This window comes from Lissotriton helveticus, chromosome 11, assembly GCF_964261635.1.
Source record: "Lissotriton helveticus chromosome 11, aLisHel1.1, whole genome shotgun sequence".
Lineage (NCBI taxonomy): Eukaryota > Metazoa > Chordata > Amphibia > Caudata > Salamandridae > Lissotriton > Lissotriton helveticus.
This window is the reverse complement of record NC_136072.1, coordinates 1,149,260,920-1,149,283,639: the sequence shown is the minus strand read 5'-3', so window position 1 is coordinate 1,149,283,639 and position 22,720 is coordinate 1,149,260,920. Positions and strand designations below refer to the sequence as shown.

Here is a 22,720-nt window from a genome sequence, read left to right as displayed (position 1 = left end):
CACTTTCGACAAGAAAAACCCTCATTCAGTCGCTCTTGGTTAGTCGACTGGATTATAGCAACTCCCTGCTGGTTGGAATAAGGGAAGACTAAATATCAAAATTGCAGGTGGTGTGAAACACAGTAGCCCGCCTCCCCCTCAACAAACCGGCGTGCACCCATTCTTTACCTCTCCTATGCCAACTACATTGGCTTCCTATTCGGAAACGAGCCATTTTCAAGCTGTTATGTATGGTCTTCAAGTCTCTGCAGGGGAATAGACAAGCCTATTTTAAAAAGAAACTGGACCTGTATCGACCCGTGTGTCCGTTAAGATCCAGTAATCTCAATCTGCTCTGCACGCAGAGAATAAACAAGGTTAAAATGGGTGGTCGAGCTTTTTCTCATCTAGCCCCCAGCCACTGGAACAGTCTCCCAGAGGAGATCCAGGCCTGTGCTGATCTGTCTCGATTTAAGAAAATGCTCCAGACCTGGCTGTTTTAATATTGTTCTGCTCAATGGTGTTCCCTTCTCTGGCGCTGAGAGATTCTCTGCACACTACAAGTGAGTATAATAATAATACAAATAATAATAACAACATTGCCAGTATAGCTTCTCACGTGGTCTTCCATACGCAACTGAAGGCTTGGCTATTCGTCATTCCTTATTTGCATCTTCGTTTCCGTTGGCAGTGCTTTGGCGCCTATGAGCATAATGCGCTTTACAAACCTAAATATATATACAAAACAGATATTCACACTGTTGACCCTAAAAGGCCGGGCTTCCCCTTAGTGTAACTAAACCGCACCACTGGATTACAGAAGAAGTCAAGCGCTGGAGTGCGTAACAGAGGGAAGGTTTGAAAGAAACTCCTGCTGAGGAGCTGTGAGTTTTTGCCAACCAAGAGGCACAAACAAAATTCTTAAGAAATATGGCAGGGGACCTCTTCAGGCAGTAACAAGTCTCATTTTACAGGGTTTCCATGCAGGAAAAATAGGGGGTGTTTCCATGATTCTATGGGTAATCTGCAGATGGTAATTAAACCCAAACTGACTGCCCAGGCTCCCGGGACCAGTGCTCCACGGTGCTCAGGATTTAATACAAAGGAAAAAAACACATACAAACCCTCTTCAACTTCCAGAAACCAGCCCACACTACCTGTACAAAGAAATGCTACAAGCTACCACCATCTGCCCTATGACCTGGAAGAAGTTCCAGCATCTGACACACTGATCTGGAACCATCTCCCCCTCCTGTCTAATGACTTGTAACCAGCTGCAACCGATGTTCCAGTGACCCGCTCTCACCTCCTAGGTAATGACTTGGTACAAGCTTCCCCCCCCCCTGTTCAATGACAAGAAACCAGCTCCAGTCTTTCATCCAATGGTAGAGCATGCTCTAATCTCCTGACAAACTAGAACACTCCTGTTCCCAATTACCTAATCAAACACCTAAAGTCACCTCCATTGTCCTATGTAAGGCCCAAAGACTACACTTCGCTCTCATCCAAAGTCATGGCACTAGCTCACACCTTATGTTATCGCAAATCAGCTTTAGCATGCTGTTCATCATCTCCCATCTCCTGTCCAATGCTCTGAAACCACATACCACCTCCTGTCCAATGACCAGGAACCAGCTTACATCTCCTGTCCAATGCCCTAAAACCACATACCACCTCCTATCCAATGGCCAGGAACAAGCTTACATCTCCTGTTCAATGCACTAAAACCACATACCACCTCCTATCCAATGGCCAGGAACAAGCTTACATCTCCTGTTCAATGCACTAAAACCACATACCACCTCCTATCCAATGGCCAGGAACAAGCTTACATCTCCTGTTCAATGCCCTAAAACCACATACCACCTCCTATCCAATGGCCAGGAACAAGCTTACATCTCCTGTTCAATACACTAAAACCACATACCACCTCCTGTCCAATGACCAGGAACCAGCTTACATCTCCTGTCCAATGCCCAAAAAACCACATACCACCTCCTTATCCAATGACCAGGAACAAGCGTACATCTCCTGTCCAATGCCCTGAAACCACATACCACCTCCTGTCCAATGACCAGGAACAAGCGTACATCTCCTGTCCAATGCCCTGAAACCACATACCACCTCCTGTCCAATGACCAGGAACAAGCTTACATCTCCTGTCCAATGCACTAAAACCACATACCACCTCCTATTTAATGATCAGGGACCAGCTCACATCTTCTGCCTGGGAAGTGGAGAAGTGTGGCTCACTGGATAGAGGAGGCAGACCTGGAAGCAGAGACCAGGGTTCAATTCCCGGCTCGGCGGGGTCTTGAGTCCTAAAAAAATGTCCATGGACTCGACAATTCTCGCTCCGGTGCCTACTCGATTCACGGGTTCACACTCTGCGACTCTGGGTAATAGCTTGCTTAATCTCCACAACGGCCCCTCGTGGCGGGATGCCTGGCTTTCACCTTGCGGATACCCTGCCGGGGTTATCTCACAGGGGAATACCAGGATGGGTTCCCTAAGCAAGCGCTTAGAAACCGCTTGGTGATTTGCGCTATATAAATTCCTGTACATTTACATTTACATTTGGGTAGAACGTACATATTCGAGAGACAGTTGGTTGAACCAACATACTCAAGAAGCAGTTGGTTGAACAGACATATTCAAAAGGCAGTTGGATGAATATACACATTCAAGAGGCAGTTGGTTGAACATACATATTCAAGAGGCAGTTGGTTGAACATACATATTCAAGAGGCAGTTGGTTGAACATACATATTCAAGAGGCAGTTGGTTGAACATACATATTCAAGAGGCAGTTGGTTGAACATACATATTCAAGAGGCAGTTGGTTGAACATACATATTCAAGAGACAGTTGGTTGAACATACATACTCAAGAGAAAGTTGTTTGAACATACATACTCAAGAGACAGTTGGTTGAACATACATATTCAAGAGGCAGTTGGTTGAACATACATATTCAAGAGGCAGTTGGTTGAACATACATATTCAAGAAACAGTTGGTTGAACATACATACTCAAGAGAAAGTTGTTTGAACATACATACTCAAGAGACAGTTGGTTGAACATACATACTCAAGAGACAGTTGGTTGAACATACATACTCAAGAGACAGTTGGTTGAACATACATACTCAAGAGGCAGTTGGTTGAACATATATACTCAAGAGGCAGTTGGTTGAACATACATATTCAAGAGGCAGTTGGTTGAACATACATACTCAAGAGACAGTTGGTTGAACATGCATACTCAAGAGACAGTTGGCTGAACATACATACTCAATTGACAGTTGGTTGAACATACATACTCAAGAGACAGTTGGTTGAACAGACATACTCAAGAGACAGTTGGTTGAACATACATACTCAAGAGAAAGTTGTTTGAACATACATACTCAAGAGACAGTTGGTTGAACATACATACTCAAGAGACAGTTGGTTGAACATACATACTCAAGAGACAGTTGTTTGAACATACATACTCAAGAGACAGTTGGTTGAACATACATACTCAAGAGAAAGTTGTTTGAACATACATACTCAAGAGAAAGTTGTTTGAACATACATACTCAAGAGAAAGTTGTTTGAACATACATACTCAAGAGGCAGTTGGTTGAACAGACGTACTCAAGAGACAGTTGGTTGAACATACATACTCAAGAGACAGTTGGTTGAACAGACGTACTCAAGAGACAGTTGGTTGAACATACATATTCAAGAGGCAGTTGGTTGAACATAACATATTCTAGGGGCAGTTGGTTGAACATACATACTGAAGAGGCAGTTGGTTGAACATACATACTGAAGAGGCAGTTGGTTGAACATACATACTCAGGAGACAGTTGGTTGAACAGACATATTCAAGGGGCAGTTGGTTGAACATACATACTGAAGAGGCAGTTGGTTGAACATACACATTCAGGGTGTATGAAATAGGCACCAAGTCACTTCGTCTTTTGTAGGAAAACATTTGGTATCAGGTTAATTAAACCAGCTTTGACACAATGACTCACTTCCACGGCACCTCATGGGTTCAAGGGCTGTGGAGGAAGCCCACCACGAGACCCTCCCTCAACAGCTCGAAGAAGGAAACACCAGGTGAGCAGAGTTAAATCCCAGATGATGGGCAAATCTACCACAACCTCCCACCCTTAGTGCGCCAAGCAACAACAAAAACACGTGTGCAGAGTTAAGCCACAGATGCAGGTCAGACCACTACGACACTCAGCCATGAGTGCACCAAGAAGCAGGAAACACAAGACATCTAGAGTTAAGCCACAGACACAAGTCAGACCCAGTAGAGACCCAACCCTGAGAGCACCAAGAAGCAGGAAATATCTTACGTGCAGAGTTAAGCCACAGACGCAAGGCAGACCCACCAGAGACCCACCCCTGACAGCACCAAGAAGCAGGAAACATCAGACATGCAGAGTTAAGCCACAGACGCAAGGCAGACCCACCAGAGAGCCAACCCTGAGAGCACCAAGAAGTAGGAAACATCAGACGTGCAGAGTTAAGCCACAGACGCAAGGCAGACCCACCAGAGAGCCAATCCTGAGAGCACCAAGAAGCAGGAAATATCTTACGTGCAGAGTTAAGCCACAGACGCAAGGCAGACCCACCAGAGACCCACCCCTGACAGCACCAAGAAGTAGGAAACATCAGACGTGCAGAGTTAAGCCACAGACACAAGGCAGACCCACCAGAGAGCCAACCCTGAGAGCACCAAGAAGTAGGAAACATCAGACGTGCAGAGTTAAGCCACAGACGCAAGGCAGACCCACCAGAGAGCCAATCCTGAGAGCACCAAGAAACAGGAAATATCTTACGTGCAGAGTTAAGCCACAGACGCAAGGCAGACCCACCAGAGACCCACCCCTGACAGCACCAAGAAGTAGGAAACATCAGACGTGCAGAGTTAAGCCACAGACACAAGGCAGACCCACCAGAGAGCCAACCCTGAGAGCACCAAGAAGTAGGAAACATCAGACGTGCAGAGTTAAGCCACAGACGCAAGGCAGACCCACCAGAGAGCCAACCCTGAGAGCACCAAGAAGTAGGAAACATCAGGCGTGCAGAGTTATAGCACAAATGCAATGCAATTATGACCCACCTGAGACCCAACCCATAAAAAATAGCAGACATGCAGAGTTAAGCAAAGAACTACAGCAGACCTACCAGGCATGCACAGTTAGACCCAGGAGTCAACAGGCTGAGGTTTGGGATCACGAGCATCCAGCAGATTCACCGAAGCCCTGTTACTCCGGTTAATGTGCCTCTTATTTGTGTCATTCTGCAGGCAGAGGCGAAAGGGTTAAAAGTGAGAAAGCAAAACAGAGCAGGTTAGTAAAGAAGAGAGGAGACAAATGCTAAAGAGCATTGAGAAGAGAGAAGGCAAAAAAAGTGAACGATAGAGGAGAGAAAAGAAAGAGACTGGCAATAGTAAACATCCAGGAGAAATATAGATACCAGAAAATGAGAGCGAGAGGGGGAGAGAGTGAGTAAGAGAAAGAGAGATGGGGGCGAGAGAGAGACTGGCATCAGTGGCCTCCCTAGAGACTGACAGATGTATCAGTGAAAAGAGAGAGAGAGAGAGAGAGAGAGAGAGAGGAGGGTGGGAGGAATGTTTGAACATCCAGAGAGAAACACAAGGGCGTTGGTGGACATCAAGGAGAGACAGAGACAGGCATCAGTGAACAACCATGAGGGACAAAGATTAATGAACATCCAGGGGAGAAACAGACATGAGTGAACATCAGGGAGAGACCCAAACACCTGAGGGGAGAGAGAGAGAGGGGGAGGGAGAGAGAGAGGGGGGAAAGGGGGAGGGAGAGAGAGAGAGAGAGAGAGAGAGGGGGGAGAGAGAGGGGGGAGAGATAGAGGAGAGAGGAGAGAGGAGAGAGGAGAGAGGAGAGAGGAGAGAGGAGAGAAGAGAGAAGAGAGAGGAGAGAAGAGAGAAGAGAGAGGAGAGAAGAGAGAAGGGAGAGAAGGGAGAGAAGGGAGAGAAGGGAGAGAGGAGAGAGGAGAGAGAGAGTAGAAATAGAGATAAGCCACAGGCATCAGTTAATACCTAGTAAAAAAGGCAGACAGTCACTGAGAATCTTGGAGAGATTAAAAAACATAGCATCTTGACTGTTAATATGTGTTAATGCACACAATTTCATCTGAAATGTGGCACACACAAGCACACACAGCACGCCAGCAGAGTTTTAGTACACAAGCTGAAAGTGGAGAGGAGCAATGGCGCATCCATCTAGGTTCAAAGTACACAGCAGTAACCATGAGGTGGCGCCGTTGATGCAAACAGAATCAGTGCAGACTCAGTGACTGTGACTCTCTAACATCAAGTATATACACACTGCAAGGAAATGTAAACAAATTAGAAGATTGTCTTTTTAGAATTACAATAACCCCAAAGCTTGTTCGATGAATCTCTTAGATGTACTCAGTGTAACAATGAGGCGTCAAACTAAAATCATGAACTGTGCAAAAATACAACTGGTTAGCCAGGCGGGTGGGGGAACACTGGGTGTGGGAGTGTGTACCTCAAGCCTGAAGTATAAAAATCCCAAGAGTGGCACTTTATTGGGCACCATTGGGAAGGTGCCATAAGGTCTCTCCCCTATGTCCAGGGTGGCTTCCCATCCTTTGGAGAAGTGTGGCTCAGTGGTTAGAGGCGGCAGACCCGGAAGCTGAGATCAGCCGTGGACCAGGGTTCGATTCCCCGCCTCGGCGGGTCTCGGGCACAAAAATTCCACGGACTCGACAATTCTCGCTCCGGTGCCTACTCGACTCACGGGGTCACACTCTGCGACTCTGGGCAATAGCTTGCTTAATCTCCACTACGGCCCCTCGCGGCGGGATGCCTGGCTTTCACCTTGTGAATACCCTGCCAGGGTATCTCACAGGGGAATACCAGGACGGGTTCCCTAAGCAAGCGCCTTGAGACCCCTGGGTGATTAGTGCGCTATATAAATCGAAACACATTTACATTTACATTTACATTTATACAATGTTGTGTCTGTGTTTCCATCCCCAGGCAAGGATCCTGCCAGAGAACCAATCCTCTCCCATTAGCCTTTACACAGTGTTGTGTCCATCTGTCCATCCCCAGGAAGGGATGTTAACAGCGAACCAATCCTCTTCTCAGCCTCTGGCATATACTTCCGCAACAGCAGCATCATTGCTGTTGTGAATATGCGCACAATGGTGGGTGCCGCACACCTTCCACCCAACCTACTCGATGCCATGTCTACCCGAGGGAACTTCGACTACGGATGTCCCACCCTTGTCCGGGCAGTGGTTACTATCACCGAAGCATCTGTGGATCAGGAATGGTCCACTCTTCTAGAAGTAGTGCCCATGCTCACTGTGGCTCCTGCACACCTGATATGTCTCCAGTGGTATTCACACTCACATGTTCTGCTCCAGGGAGCACAGTGAAATAGTTGGGGCCCTGTGGGAACCAGCCTAAAAAAGGGCACCCTTTGTCGGTATCACTAAGACAGTTCTGTGTGCAATGCTCCTGCCCAGGGGTCACAGGTGCAAATCTTATCTGTGCCAACTTCCTACCACCCTCTGGAGGGCAATAGAATTTGTATCATAGAGTTGGGTAATAATAACGCTTTCTAGTTAAGTGCCTGGAGACAAACCAGTTAGTGGGTGGCACAATACAACTAGTCCTTGACATTAGTAACACTATTTGCTGTTTGATTAGGCCTTAGTAGCCCAACAAGAAACCCCTTTCAGTAGGAAGTCCTTCCTAAGCCACAAGCTGAGCCCCTACCGGAATGACCCCATGAAAGGTCACCAAGTCATTGTAGGATGATGCTCTTGAGTGAAGCAGTTCTTTATAAGGTGAATTGCATCACCCATGACCCCGGTTACCTTCTAAATCTCCTTCATCGTGATGATGTCTTTCAGCATACAATTCCTTCCTTGACAAAGCAAAAGTTTGCCATCATTAAACCCAAATTGGTGGGATATTGGGATCAGTGAAAAGGTGACCCTTGCATCACAATCTTCTTTACACTATGTTTTGTTGGTTTGTTCTGTTCCTGCGCCAGCAATTATTTTTGTGATGCTCTTTATTCATTGCTCAGATCTTAGCGCTCTTCCAGGTCATTCAGTGGCTAAACACTAAATTAATTTGAGGTTAGTGGTGCTGGAAAGGTTTTTCATGCGTGCCCTTGGTGTCCGACATCTGTTCTCTGGTCATTTGTGGATGTGACATTGGAGGACACTTTGCAGCCTTCTGGGTGGAGACATCCAATGTTAGTGAGATTCTGACATGGCAGAGAGCAAAGATTGATGGGGCTTAGTCGGTTCAGTGTTGATAGCACCTTATGCTCTTTCAGGTCCTCTGGAGTCATCCTGAAGTCAAAAACGTTCTCAACTTCAAAGCTGATCACTTCTTTTGTGGCTCATGACACAGTTATTGGGTATTGGTACAGTTTTAGTTTTTATCACCATGGTTATTATTTTGCTGTTTTAGGGCGGTGGTCCTGAGTGGACATGTAAAGTTAACACGATTCGGTATCTTCAGAGACTCCTCAGGCTCTAATTTCCCATTCTGTTTATCAGTCTTTATTTTTTATTTTTTGCAGAGTTTTATATAGCGCGAACTAGAACCGAACCGAATCAGTTATCAGAGCGCTTTACATAGCACCAGTTACGTTACATGAGGACACACTTTCATTTTAGGCACGGGGAGATTAAGTGATTTGCCCAGAATCACAGGAGGTTTTGGCGTCGTTACCGAGACTCGAACCCAGATCCCCAGGTCCGAGGTCGAACGCCTTAGCCGTTAGGTTAAGGTGCTCGACCTCCTAAGGAGTTAAGGAGTTCTCCTACCTGAGAACTCGCTACCCTCTCGCTTTCTCATGATTGCAAGGCTTTGTGAATCGAGGTGGGGCTGGAATGTATGTGGTTTGTACCTCTTGCAGGGTGATAGTGTGCCGGGTACATGCTCTGTATGGGACCAGAGGTCCACCCTCAGGGGCCGGCACACCCTGCAAACATGCCTTATCTTGGATTCAACTGAATGAAGTTGTATCTCATCGACACAGAAACGCATGTGACCTGGGAAGGGTTTGGACTATCCCTGCCGCATGACCCTCCTCTACACTGGGCGACAGTGCAAAAAACTCACATGCTCAAGTGTAAGCAGTACATGTGATGGCAAACGAGCTACATCTGGCATTTGTTTTATAGCCAAGTATTCCCAAATAAAAGCATAAAAAATATTTCCTCTAATTTGGAAAATAAGAATTACGTGCCACTTGCTTCCAATTCTTCAAAGACCTACGCTTTCACTCTTGACACCATCTATCTAATACCGTTCAGACCCCACAATGGTCAACTGAGTTGCCATATATCGTTATTATCCCTTCAGATCTGTTCACCTTCCAACATGTCAGACACATTTAGACTTGAAATCTGAAAATGGTCTGGAGTCCAGCCGCATTGTGAGCCCCAGATCGCGGCAGCTGACACTACTTTAGGATAATGTAGAGTTTGACAGCAGGATAACACAAAACATGATTTTGTTAAACATTTGCACCATAAATCTTTAATACCGCTTTAATAACAATGGTTTCAGTGGATTGCATTTTGCCATATATATCCAGTGAAGTGATTGCTTGGTGAAAATGCAGAAGGAAGTTCAGAGGCAAGCCACAACAAAAGTGTCCTTAAAATAAGCACACACCACAAGCACCCAAAGCAAAGCACACACAATAGGCACCAATAAAACACACATGCAAGGGTCTGAGTTTAGAATACACACGCAAAGAATCCGTGATGATAAAATAGAGCGACAGAGAATCCAGAAAAGGGTGCTCCTGCAAGAGTATGGAGAAAAGTATCAGTGAAGAAGAGGAGGGCAACCACTTCCTGAGCCACGCCCCACGGGCCATGGCCCCACTCTGCAGCCTTGACAGTAGAGTCGGGTATAAGATTGGAGAGTCCCCCCTCTTAGCACTGCACCCAGGGACAGGTACAGAGAAGCAATGTTTCAAGATGATCTTTCATCGCAAGTGATCACGTGGTCTATCCCGTGATCTGCCTTTTGACGCAATATATACATATGCACAGTTGATACATCGGTTTTATCATTTTTCACATCGGCTGATAGTCTGCGTTAGAAGTGAACATATATTTTATCACTGGTTCGTACCTTTCTGTACCTCTTACATGTCTGAGGATACGTAGGGAGTGAACGCCTAGAGTCTGGTGCCTTTGAACGCCTAGGAGGACCGAGCCAAGTTCGTGTGACTGACCCTCCCCCCAGCCCTTCTGACTTTAAGAGGCACTGGCTGTTCTGAAACCTCACAAGTAGGCTCAAACCAGTCTAACTATGCCCTTGCTGCCCTCAGAATTCACACCAATTGTATATCACACTATACAATAATACTATGTTTGTTGTAAAGTTTATCGAACAGGAGACAGTGGTTGAATAATTGTATCTGTTACTTTGATGACCAGAATTGAATTACAGAGGTGTTTAAATACAACACATAAATATAGGGTCAGAGTAATGTTTTGTGCAAGCTGTAAAAAAATGTATAGGAGAAATAGGAACTAGTCCGGCGGTGACCACTAACACCATCGGAAAAAGGGAGTTGTTGAGGTTTGATCTTCTCCCAGACTTTCTCCAACTTAGACTCAAGTGTTTCTATTGTAGCACCTTAACACAACAGGACCCACAACAATTTCCAATGAATTACAAAGGCATGAGGCACCCTGCACTAATCTAAAAATGTAACATAAGAAAGGTTTACATCTGCCATTTGGCTAAGTGTACAGGACAGAAATACCATATACATACATAGAAGACGCACCTCTTTAAAGAACACTACAGCACAAAACACTAACTAGACCAGAACCAGCTTCCTCTCCTACTACTCGTTGACTTTAGGGTTGTCTTAACCCTATACGGCGTCCTGCTGCCTTTTGGCTGGGCTCACACGATAGATCCACAGTGTTATAGTTAGAGCCAGATTTAGGAACCACTCATGGTCTATGGGACTGATCTAGGGTATCACTAGTAGCAGATTTGAGAAAGTATGAATGATATCACTGTCTGGGATATCACTCAGAGAGGGAGGGCAGGTTTAGGTTTTAAGGTAAGGTTGACGTGAAAGCTGTAAGCAATAATCTGCTTGAATATAATCTTTGCTAGGCCGCCTCCAAGCGGAAGAATCCATGTGAAGGCAAAAAAATTCAATAAAGAAGAAATGTGCCAAAGATACCCTCTCTCTGCCCTGTTCCTATTTGTTGTCGTTGTTTTGGTTGAGACGTGTCACCAAATGCTACCACGTATTACGTTTGGCACACCCTTTAATTTAGGCAATGCGTAACCCTTCAGGGCAGCACCGTACAAACTTAGCAATCAAACAACAGAAGGTATTGCCCAATTCAATGGATCCCCTTAATCGACCCTGAAACTGGATCCTAGCCTGAGATTTAAGGTAATGTAGGTCTTTGAAGACAATACTCAAAGCACTGATCTAGGAGTCATCAGCTAGAACACTTAATTTTTTTTCAAATTTTCTTGTGGATGGCAAAATCAGTGCAAAACATTTCTTGAGTTTGACTTTTAATATTTGTTGTTGTCAAAACAAAGACAAGTGAACAAGCAAAAAAATTAAATAAAGCAAACATGAAACATTTCAAATAAATTACTGAGATTCAAAGAAGGTAATAGGGTGCAACAGTTTTCGTGTGTTCCTTCTCGTACCTCATCCACGAGTCGGCAATTTCAGCAATTCAAAACACGAATATTTTCTTCGCTGATACATTGAATGCCAAAATCGTTGATGAGGTTATTTCTTAGACGATCCTTACAGTCAATGATGGCTGTTTTTTTTAGTTTGTCTAAGTTCAGATATTGAACCTGGTAAAAGAAAATCTGCTTTGTGCTCCCCAGATGTGTGGGGGGTGGGTGGGAGGGGCAAATTCCATCTCAAGATATAGGAAACCAAAGTCAAGACAGCTAATCACTAAGCCCCAGAAAATCACATCTAATTGTTTTTTTTTATCTGCACATTCCCAGGGTGACCCTCTTTGCTGATTTATCAACAGAGGAGAAGGCGGCAGAAACGCGCCGGATTAAAATGCCATGGACACTACTCTCCAGAAGACCTCCTGTGGATGTAATTCCTCTTGCATTTCTGCATCATATCCGCATGCTTTGCTTCACAGTGTGCTACAGGCCCCAAGACCTGTTACTTTCTTCAATGCCAAGATCAGAGAACTAGGATTTGGGGCAACGCAGAGGTGACCATAACAGCCAACGTGAACCACAGCCTATCCGAAAGCATCCGCATGTGTCCCTTACCTTCAACGGCTCCTTCTCCGACACATCCGCCGTGTTCTCGAGTGTCCGGTACTTGCGTTCCCTCTCCCTGTGGTCTATTGTTGAATATCCATCTGGAGAAGAAGAAGACAAGTAAAGTCAGGACTGCGAGTAGTACCCGGCCTCCTCAGGTGGCAACCAGGCAAGGCGAGGACAGAATGTGTAAACGGCTTCTGGTGCCAAAAATGTGAACCAGTCCATCTGGTAGCTGCGATGGCAGGAAAGAAACTCAACACACAGCAAAAGACAAGGAAGAGAGAAAGTGTGGTAGATTGAGAGAGACGAGACACAAATCACATCAACACAGTAAATTAAAAGGGCATACGGGAAGGGAGGTGATATCTTTTAAGGTACAGAGGTTTGTGGAGAGTTTAGATATCGCACAAGCACTTAATCGATTTATCGTGGTCCTTCCTTGCCTCTGATGGACTACCTTGACCTAAATGCCACCTGCACCAAACTGAACATGATTTGCTATGGCAGCATGCTGCCCCCTCACTAAACATTTATTCACTTAGTTACTTAGTCAAAGCTGAGAAACTTTATCCACGAAAGGCTAGTGGAGAAGACCATGGTGGTGTTTGCATTATTAGAAAAGGTAGACACTGATATATCCAGATGTTTGCAAAAGAGGACACTGCTTGGCTGTGCCAACCAATTCACTGAAATTATCTGTCTCAAATGGGTGGGATCCAACTCCAAGGAGGACACAGAAATCTCTGGTCCATAACTTTCCAGGGAAGAAGAAGACCTCGAATTACCCTGGGAGGGACAGGAGTTAGGACAGACTTCCTCTAATCACCCTGGGAGGGACAGGAGTTAGGACAGACTTTCCCTCTGCAAAGAAGTGGCTCCCATTAGCACCAACTGCATGGAGGTTTTTGAGGCACTATTGATGTTAGACAGAAATGGTGCATGGGGGTAATCCAAGGAGTGGGGAGTGTGCCCCTCTTTTGGGAATATCTACTGGCTGGTTAGCAAGATTCAGTCGAGCACCCAGAGATAGCCCAGATCTACGAAAACTGGCCTTCACCTCACTAGTGAGGAGAAACCAGACATACTGTTGCGGTCATTGGCCAGTGCATTACCACCTTTCAGAAACATCAAGTCAGACCTCTCCTGCTTACTCTTCCTACTCAGAACCAACAAATTAACAAGCATTGCAAAGACAATAAGTCTGGCAGTGATTGCCAGCCTTTTGGCTTTGTCAATGCTTATTTTCTTACTGTTTTACACAAAACGTTAATGGTTGGGGAAGCTGCAGGGCCCATGCCAATCCAAACAAAAAAACCTTGGCTAAAAGCAAACATATGTTTAGACCTCAAAAAGCACACATTGCCATAGCAGTCCCTGGCACTGAAGGGAATTACTCATGTATGTGATCATTGTGGAAGGGTAGAATGCTGCCACTCACAGTGAAGTTAGCCAATGGCTAAAGTGGGCTGACCCACTGCTGCATGCTGCAGTGGGTGGAAGAAAAATGTGAATGGCACTGCAACAGGCCAATGGATGAAGAGAGATGGCAGAATGCCCCTATAAATAAGTATATTATATATATAATTTTAGTAAAATTAAATGTCTTGCCTACCACCACACCTAAGAAGCCAGTAACCATGCTCTCAATCCGCCACTGTGCTGAGTATAGCGCTGAGTAGAGTGCGGCTTGGCACTAGGTTGAGAACAGTAAAGCTTAGCCTATCGAACCCCAACCTTCGAGCAGCCTACCCACCCATGCTACCTCCGCCTGCTCGCCTCCACCACCCACCCATGCTACCTCCTCTGCTCACCTCCCCTCTCCCACATTAAAAGCTTGACCTTCCAGATCCACGCGCATGGACCATCGGCCACGACTCGCAAGAAGCGGCCGAGCAAGGGCCGTGCAAACAGCACTTATACCCCACGACGAGGGGGAACTAACCACTATTGATCTGTTTCTAAAGTAAGAGCTCCGTCCTTTAAATGTCAGCTTCCTGCAGCCGGTAGAACGCCTCCAGGTGAAGACGGTGAACTTTCCCATGAGTGACGGCGCGCTCTATCGGAGATGATGGAGGGGTGGAGGGGCTTGCGGTGCTGATGGGAGGGGGTGCATTTACCTGGGCCCAGCTCGTCCATTGGAATCATGTCTCGGCTGCCAGACTTCTTGCTACCTGCAAAAGAGAAGCATGCCAGCGGGTAGTACTATGTGTGCTGAAGTGGAGGGCAGCGGGCAAAATGGAGGCAAGAGGGTAAGAGACGCGGAGGGGTTTGCGTGGAGAGAGGGTGGGAAAGGAAGGGATAACAGGAAACGAGGAAAAATGCAGAGTGAATGAAATGACAAAAAGAAACAGGAAGGCAGGAGAAAGAGGGTATAAGGTAGGAAGGAGGACCTAGCTTCAAAAGAGGAAGGAAGAAGTAATATAAGCAAGAAAGGTTATTAGGCAGAAGTAATGGATGAAGAAAGAAATGGAGGCGTGAAACGGAGAACGATGGAGGGAGAAATGAGAGAGGAGAGGTTAAGAAAAAGCAGCAGAAGGTAGAACAGGGATGGATGGTGGGTGAAAGGCAGGAAAAAAGGGCAGAAATGAAGGAAAATAGTTAGGAGAGAAGGAGGAACATAGGTGGTAAGCAGGAAGGTTGGCAAGCAGATGGAAGAGGAATATGGAAGGAACTGAAGATGGAGAGAGAGGAGGGAGGGAAGTGTTGCGAAAAAAGGAAGGGGAGAAAGGATGGTTGCAAAAAAAGAAAAGATGGAAGGAGAAAAGAGTGAAGAAATAAAAGAGGAGTCAAGGAAAGGAGAGGGAGATAGAAGGAAGAGGAGCCGTCTAGGCGGAAGGGAGGGAAAGAGGGGAGAGTAAGGGCTGAAGGGAGTAAGAAAGAAGGAGTAAGTGAGAAAGGCGAGTTAAAAGAAAGATAGGGAGAGAGCAAAAGAGAGAAAGGAAGACGGAAAGAGAGAAAGATAGAGAGAACAGGAGAGAGAGTGGGAGAGGAAGAGAGAGAGAGGAAGAGAGAGAGAGAAAGGGAGAGAGAGAAAAGGAAAGAGAGAGGGGGGAGACAATGTGTCCATGCAGGGAGGTAAGGGATCCATGCAGCAAGCTGTCAGACAAGAGATCGCCTGTAGCTCTGGGCTCAGCAGGGAGCCTGACCCCTGTCAAATCCTATTTCTCAAAATCTCCCCCTCCTTCACCCACACGCCTCTGAATCTCCCGAGGTCACTGCACCTATTAATATTTCACATCTGTTAAGCACTTGGTACAACTCAGTGCACAAATACTGCAGCCAGCTCTGACAGATGCAGGTTTAGTTATCAGAGTCACCAGGTGAATGCCAGCCTTACTTTGAAGAGTTTGGACCTACCAAAATATGGCCCCAGAAAGAAACAAAAATCTCAAAGATGTAAACCGGGGGCTCCTACTTGTGCACATCATGGCTACCCCCGGGTCCTGCGGTGTCTTTTCAGAGGCATCTCAATGTGCTTCTTGGTGAGGGCTTCTGGGCACCCCGGAGGCAGTACGTGCTCAGTGGCGTGCATGCTGAAGAGAGAAGGGCTGAGCAGAGAGCTCACCCTACATTTGTAGGGCACATTCTCTGCGTTACTCATGCGTAACTGATGTAAAGGTACTGAGTGGAAAAGCAACAGCCTGCCTTTGACCCTATTCAGCCCTCTGCTGCCTCCAGGCCATGTCTGTGCTATACAAATACTACACACTTAAATCCTGAAGTTTGGACCGGACTGGCCCCAGCCTTCTGCCTGAACCGGCCACTGCGTTAATACCACCATCTGAGGACCAGGGCCTTATATCAAGCACATAACCCCAATACTAGCTAACCACCTAGGGTGCCACATGCAGGAGGGGGCAAATGGTTGCACATCAAACAGCAGATGCAGTTCCATTACCAAAAGGTAAATTATCCAAGGATGTCATAAACCAATGCACTGACTCTGTAAACAGCTCTACCAAGGGTCTATCAATAACTCGGCTGTCCTAGGGCCTCGAAGCATCAGAGTCCATCTGCCTCTGGTCCACCACGACTTTAAACTTTACCAACGATGGTCGGAATTTTTTGAGTGAATGTACACTCCACTGTGTGTGAAACGCTTTTCAACTCAAATTCTCAGAGCCTGTCCATCTCCTTCTTCCAAGTATTTTGCAGAGTACCATAGGTGGGAGCCATTCTTAGCCCAGGGCTCTTTTAGGTGTGGTGTGGTATGTGTAACACCTTTCCACATACAGTCATATCCTCAAAACAACTATCTGCTTATTACCCCCAAATATTTTACACTAAACCATGGGTGGGCTCCATTCTCAAGTGTAGAACACTCCTGTGTGTGTGGTCAACCCCTCTACTTGGGCTACGGACCCGCTGAGTGTGTAGTGGTTTAAGGCATGGTAATGCTCACCCTTTCTATTTAGCATTTTTTGTGTGCCCAATACATGGCTACAACCACTGGAACAGGGGTGTCTGAGGCTGCAGTCTGCCTTTTGGAAGCCTCCATAAACTTTGGGCGGCATTAAGCTACAGCCCATTGAAGGCTAGACTAAACCCCGAAAACTAGCTGTGGGCAACGGTAATCCATCACTAACACTGTAGATGGAACCAAAGACCCTAAAACCAAATGTGGGCAACAGAAAGCCACCAGTAGCTCACTGTAGATTGGTGTAATACCCTATAATGACAGTGATTAGGGTTACATTCTGAGGAATTAACACAAACACTTATTAATCAACAGCGGGCAGTGTTCCACCTCCAGTAATCGGCTGTGCATGGATCTAAAAACATGTGCATGGGGCTAAACTATCAGCAAGCAACAAAATGGACAACAATTCTCAATAACCAAACGTGGTGGTCTCTCGTGCCGGTAACTGTAGAGCATTTTGTACTAAAGTGCACACATTGCGAGTGCTGACACTAACAATACTTCTGTACAAAATGTTTGCATAAGTCTTGATTTCCACCCTGACACCTCACCTCCCTTCCCAAGCGAAGCCAGTGATACTTTTTTGTATTGTTTTTGCAGTGTAAGCCAGAAATACATGCACACGGTGAACAAAACACTTTCAAATTTGAACACTCCTGGCGCTACACAGTTAATGACAGACAAAAACAAAAACACCACAAACAGAGCTGGACCATCGACTTTGAAACAGCAGTACTCATGTGTAGATGGGACCAAGCTACATAGAAAGATGATCTGTAGGCTGAGTTAAAACATCAGCAACCAAACATTAACAGTGGCAGAAAAAACACTACGAGCAGCGTCAAACTCCCAGTAACCAAATCCATACCTAACTCCCTTTAACAGTGCCCCTCAAGTCTCATTAACGACTGTCTCTGAGATTTATTTAGTTTTATACCACTCATACCAGTGTAAGGTGTCAGAGCACTTTACACCACACACACATTGCACAGAGATAATCATGTGTGTGTAAATCGGTGTATAGGAAATGTTACATCAGACAGGACTACAAGGTGTAGTGTAGGAGTGACATGTCATCGATACTGGTAGGCAATATAGTTTAAGAGTCCTTATTCTGGAAAAGCACAAATTCAGAATTAAAAACGTAACATCGTTGTTAGGGGTTCTCTTTAATAATAAGATTTGTTTTCTACTCAAATGAACCCTTTTCGCAAGATTAGGATGATGAAAGACTGAGCAAAAAAACATATAGCTCTAACATATACCTTGCAGTTTGCATGCAGCTCTTTGAGGACATTTAATAGCTCAATGTTCTATATTAGGATTTTGACTTATAAACAACAAGTTACAAAAGGAGCTCTCTCTTTGTTATCTGCATAGTACACGTTCTTAGCAGCCGGCATTTTAACCCTCTGCGCTACCTTAGGATGAGTCAAACTTCCACTAGACAAACCTCCGGTCTCTTTCCAGAAAGACAATTAATCACCAGAGTTATCTTGAAATTTAAAATGATGCCTGAAAATTGCTAAAGGCCAGGAACTCGGCAGCAGTTGCTTTTAAAATGATAATATACTTGCAAAAATGGCGCCCCACCCCAAGTCAGCGCCCGGTGCGCTGGCACCGATCGCACAGCCTTAGAGCCGGTCCTGGTGGGTGGGATAAACCCCTGGAACCCACCTGCAGATAAAGTAAAAATTCTACATCCAGCAGAGCTTGTGGTTATAAAGCAAAAAAAAAACAAAAAAACACTTCATTCTTTTAAAAAACAAACAAAAAATACTATTTTCTCACTATACTTTCTGCTATTAGCAAAATCTGTAATTATGGACACAGGAAATTATTATTTTGCTGGCATTTGCCCAAGTTTCTGTCACCTATCATGTGGCAAACATTAGCTTAAAATCTCAGAAGAACTTTTAATAAAATCATATATTAGATTACGTAACTGCACATTCGGAAACGCCATGAGAGAGGAGGAACTAGGGATAGGGAAGGGAATTTGGGACACTCGGGACAAAGTCCGAAAACAAGCAGGTGACCTTATTTATTTTATTGGTTATTGAGCACACAGTGACCCAGCGGGAATCCAGGCGTTTAGCCAAAAAATATCTTCGGCACGCCAGCATGGAATAGAGGAAAGACCGGGGGTTAAATGAATAAATGAGATTTCAGTGCTCCATGAAATTTTAGCTGATTTGGCTCAAGATGAAGGGCTAACGGCAATTTGTTCCAGGTCTGAGCAAGGACCACAGAAAAAGCCAACCCCAGAGGATTACATTGCATAACTTTGGTATTGCGATTAGACCAGTAGATGGAGAACGAAGCAGTCTAAAAGGGGAATATCTTGCAAACATACCTGAAATGTATGAGCCCCGAATTGCAGGATAAAGAGCTTTATGGGCCATACAAAGGGCTTTAAACTGAAATCTCCTTTTAATAGGGGCCAGTGAAGCAGGTTAGGAACAAATGTTATTTTACCAAAAATCAGTCTGGCTGCTGCATTCTGCATAAGTTGTAACCTCCGAATAAGGTACATAGGAATCCACACATATAGGGCATTGCAATAGTCCCGTCTACTTAGCTCCAAGGTTTGCACCAGCAATTGCATGAAATTTTGATGATTGCGCTGAGTAATCTTTCCTAAATTGTCTCAAAAGCAGGTAGCAAGTAGACATCAGCTTATTAATATGAGACTCAAAAGAGAGTACGTTGGAAATAAAACTTCTAAATTCCTAGCTGAGGTAGCCAGCACTGGACAGTTGCCCAAGGAATGAGGTCACCACCTATGGGACAGATGGAGGGATTCCCAAAAATCAGAATCCATTCGAACGCCACCAGTAATGTCTTAAAAGACAGAGAGAAAGGAAGCCATTTGCACTGCCTGCATTCTATTCTTTGGAAAGGAATCGAACCATGTAAGTGGCTTATCCCTCAGACCAATGGTGAGCCGTTTTAGTAAAATAGCATGTGAGACCGTGTCAAACGCAGCCAACAGGTCAAGAGGTATACGAGCCGAAGAGTCACCGGCATCCGGAATCATCGGTATATCATTAGTAACAGCCGTTAGCACAGTTTCTATGTTAAAACAAGATTGAAAACCTGATTGATGCTAATTGCACACACCATTTTCCTCACAGCAAGTGGCTAACTGCTTATTTTAACACAGCTTTTACAAAATTTTAGCAAAGATTGGGAGCAGAGAAATAGGACGATAATTAGAAAAAATATTTGGATCCGGTGTTACAAGCAGTTAGGGAAATGTAAACAAGCCAAAAAAACTATAAAACCAGAAGCAGCAAAGGTGTTATATATATAAAAAAAACACAACAGAAATTCATAAGTCCTTCTTTTATTTCTACATATTTAAAGGGAACAGCACCCTTTAATGGGAGAACCACTCTGAGGCACCCGTGACTCCCTAGGGATGCTGAGTCAGCTAAATGGCAGGGGTCGCGGAACATCACACGTCCTTTGACCCCTGCAGGTTGGCACTTTGTCCACTCCTAACCACTTTCAACAGCCACCTCTTAGCTGCTCAGGATCTGGAAAGAGCAACAAGTAGAAACTACAGAAAGTAAACATGGCTCTCAGAGACACTACCTTTGTGACCCATCAGACCTGGGGTAGTATGATCAATGATATGGGTAGGTGTGGGCCTGCTATGCGTAGCAGGTACTACTCCTAACTGATGTTTTGTGACTACAGCTTACTAATAAGGCGCCCAGCATCACGCACAATGCGGTTTCACGTGTTTTAAGTGAACAGGAAAAATAAAAGCAACAAACAAAATGGCGTAGGTTGTGGAACAGCTTTTTACAGGGAGACTCACCTCTGCTTTTATCGACCAGTGGGAGGGTGCTGTCGTCGAACCCTGATCGTCCATTCCCCTTCGACGCCTTGGGGAGGGTGGCGACTGCAGACTGAAAAAAGAAGTAAGAGTTGGGGGTCACCTCTAGTGAAATTCAACAAACCTCCTGAATATTAAGCATTACGCATTATATGAGGGTGGGCGACTGAATTGTAAACTGTGTTGCCAACACTGAAAACTAAGTCGTTTGTAGGCAAGAAGAGAGCAGGCGAGGAGGGCATTATTTGGCAGCAGTGGGAGTAACTTTACTTTACTGTATGTAAGCTTATTCTCTGTTCGCACTACATGCGTGATCTCCTCATGGCACAAGGGTCCTGAGGCGACCACGGGATAGCATGTTGTAGCTTTGTTGGAACATACATGCAACAGGCAGTGAACATACAGTCAAGCGGCAATCAACGCAAAGGAGCTGGGGCGAGACAACAAAAAAAAACCTGGAAGTCAACAAGTGTGAAAATATAAGAGAGATGGGAGAGTCTGAAAAAGTAGAGAGAGAGTTAATGAAAAGAAGGGTACAGGCCATAGAGAAGGGGGAAAGCGTGGCATAATGGAAAGAGATGAACCGAATAAAAGATAAAAACAAAATGGAGAGTGAGCGAGAGAGACAAATGGTGGAGTGTGTGCAGGAGAGAGAGAGAAAACAGGAGCAAATGGTGCAGAGCGAGAAGCGGTGGAGGTGGAGGGAGAGAGAGTGAGAGAGAGAGAAAGCGAGAGCAAGAGAGAAAAAAGAAAGAGACCGGGAAAGAAAGAGAGAGAAGCTATGAAGCGTGTAAAAGAGAAAGATGCAGACAGAATGTTAGTTTTCAATGGTGTCGCCTTAAGGTGGCAGCACGTTTTGGCAGTCCAAGAGCAGATGTTTGCAGCTGGCAAATACAAGAAGAAATAACTGTGTTTGAATCCACTCTGGGAACTAATGAGGGAGGGGACGGGGGGAGTGGGAGGGGGGCTTCAAGCTGATGCAAGAAGTCAAACTAGCAGAATAGATTATTTCCATAACCCTGAGGACAAGGGTGCATATCGAGTTTAAAAAGTACAACAAAACTAATGAACCGCGAATGACAGCCGTTCACTGTCTATTGTTCCTGTGTGTTCGCAGTACATCTTCGAATGGTGCATAATCGTGCAAAGGGGCATGATGGTGTAATATCGGGAATTTCATCTAACAAGCGTAATGTGAAATTTCTGAGATAATGTGACTTACACCAGCGTAATTTAAATTTCACCCGGGCCTAGTTTATAATCACCGTCTAGTCATGCCAAGATGTCCTGTTTTCAGCAGCACCCCCCTCCCATCTAGGGCCAGGCCAGCCCTTCTGCCACTACCGCTGTGGGCTGCTGGCTGGGGGATGCTATGAGATGAGAATGAGCAGAGTTTTCAATATTATTACTATAATTCAAACAAAAATGTAAATTACCCCAGCCAGGATAATTTCAAAAACCAAAGATCAAGCGAGCAAACACCAATGAACTGAAACAAACAATGAGCAGAAAAACAATAATGCTCAGAAAACCAGGTGTTAAAATTGACAACAAAAAACATATAGACATATACAGGCAAACAAACAGTGACCAATATTTATATAACACCATTAGGTCACTTATTAAAAGCAAAACACTACAGCACCCAAAACAAAAAAAATACTACAAAGCATAGTGTAACAGGCAGGGCCGGACTGAGAACCAAAACCGGCCCTGGCAAAGTGCTCGGCCGCCCCCCTGGGGGTGTGACCGAGATCTTTGTCGGGCCGGTTTTCTGCCGATTTTGTTATAGGGCCGCTTTTGCAGCTATGCTGCAAAAACGGCCCTGTAACAAAAACGGCCCCCAGGGGTCCAAAACCGGCCTCCACCCTTGCGGCGCACCGGGGGATTGCCCAGCGCCCGCAACGGCCAGTCCGAGCCTGGTAACAGGTGAGAGTGTATGTTTACGATGTTTCGATCCCGTAAAAATATGGGATAATCATCAGGACTCAGCATTATTGTTTTTTTGCTCATTGTTTGTTTCAGTTCATTGTTTGCTTGTTCTCTTGATCTTTAGTCTTTGAAATAATTCCGGCTGGGGTAATTACATTTTTTTTTTAATTGTAGCAATAAACGTGAAAACTCTGA

General features: G+C 45.2%; 1 protein-coding gene across 1 annotated transcript in view; it reads right to left on the bottom strand.

Annotated features, from left to right (window-relative positions):
- Window positions 1–22,720, bottom strand: part of ARVCF (ARVCF delta catenin family member) — a 553,290-nt gene that overhangs the window by 11,674 nt on the left and 518,896 nt on the right. The window contains exons 13-16 of the mRNA XM_078667927.1: window positions 20,576–20,666; window positions 14,444–14,497; window positions 12,333–12,424; window positions 5,171–5,285 (exon numbers count right to left, since the gene is read on the bottom strand). Coding sequence (XP_078524053.1) covers window positions 5,184–5,285; window positions 12,333–12,424; window positions 14,444–14,497; window positions 20,576–20,666 — 339 coding nt within the window. The 3' untranslated portion in view covers window positions 5,171–5,183. The remainder of the gene's footprint in view (window positions 1–5,170; window positions 5,286–12,332; window positions 12,425–14,443; window positions 14,498–20,575; window positions 20,667–22,720) is intronic.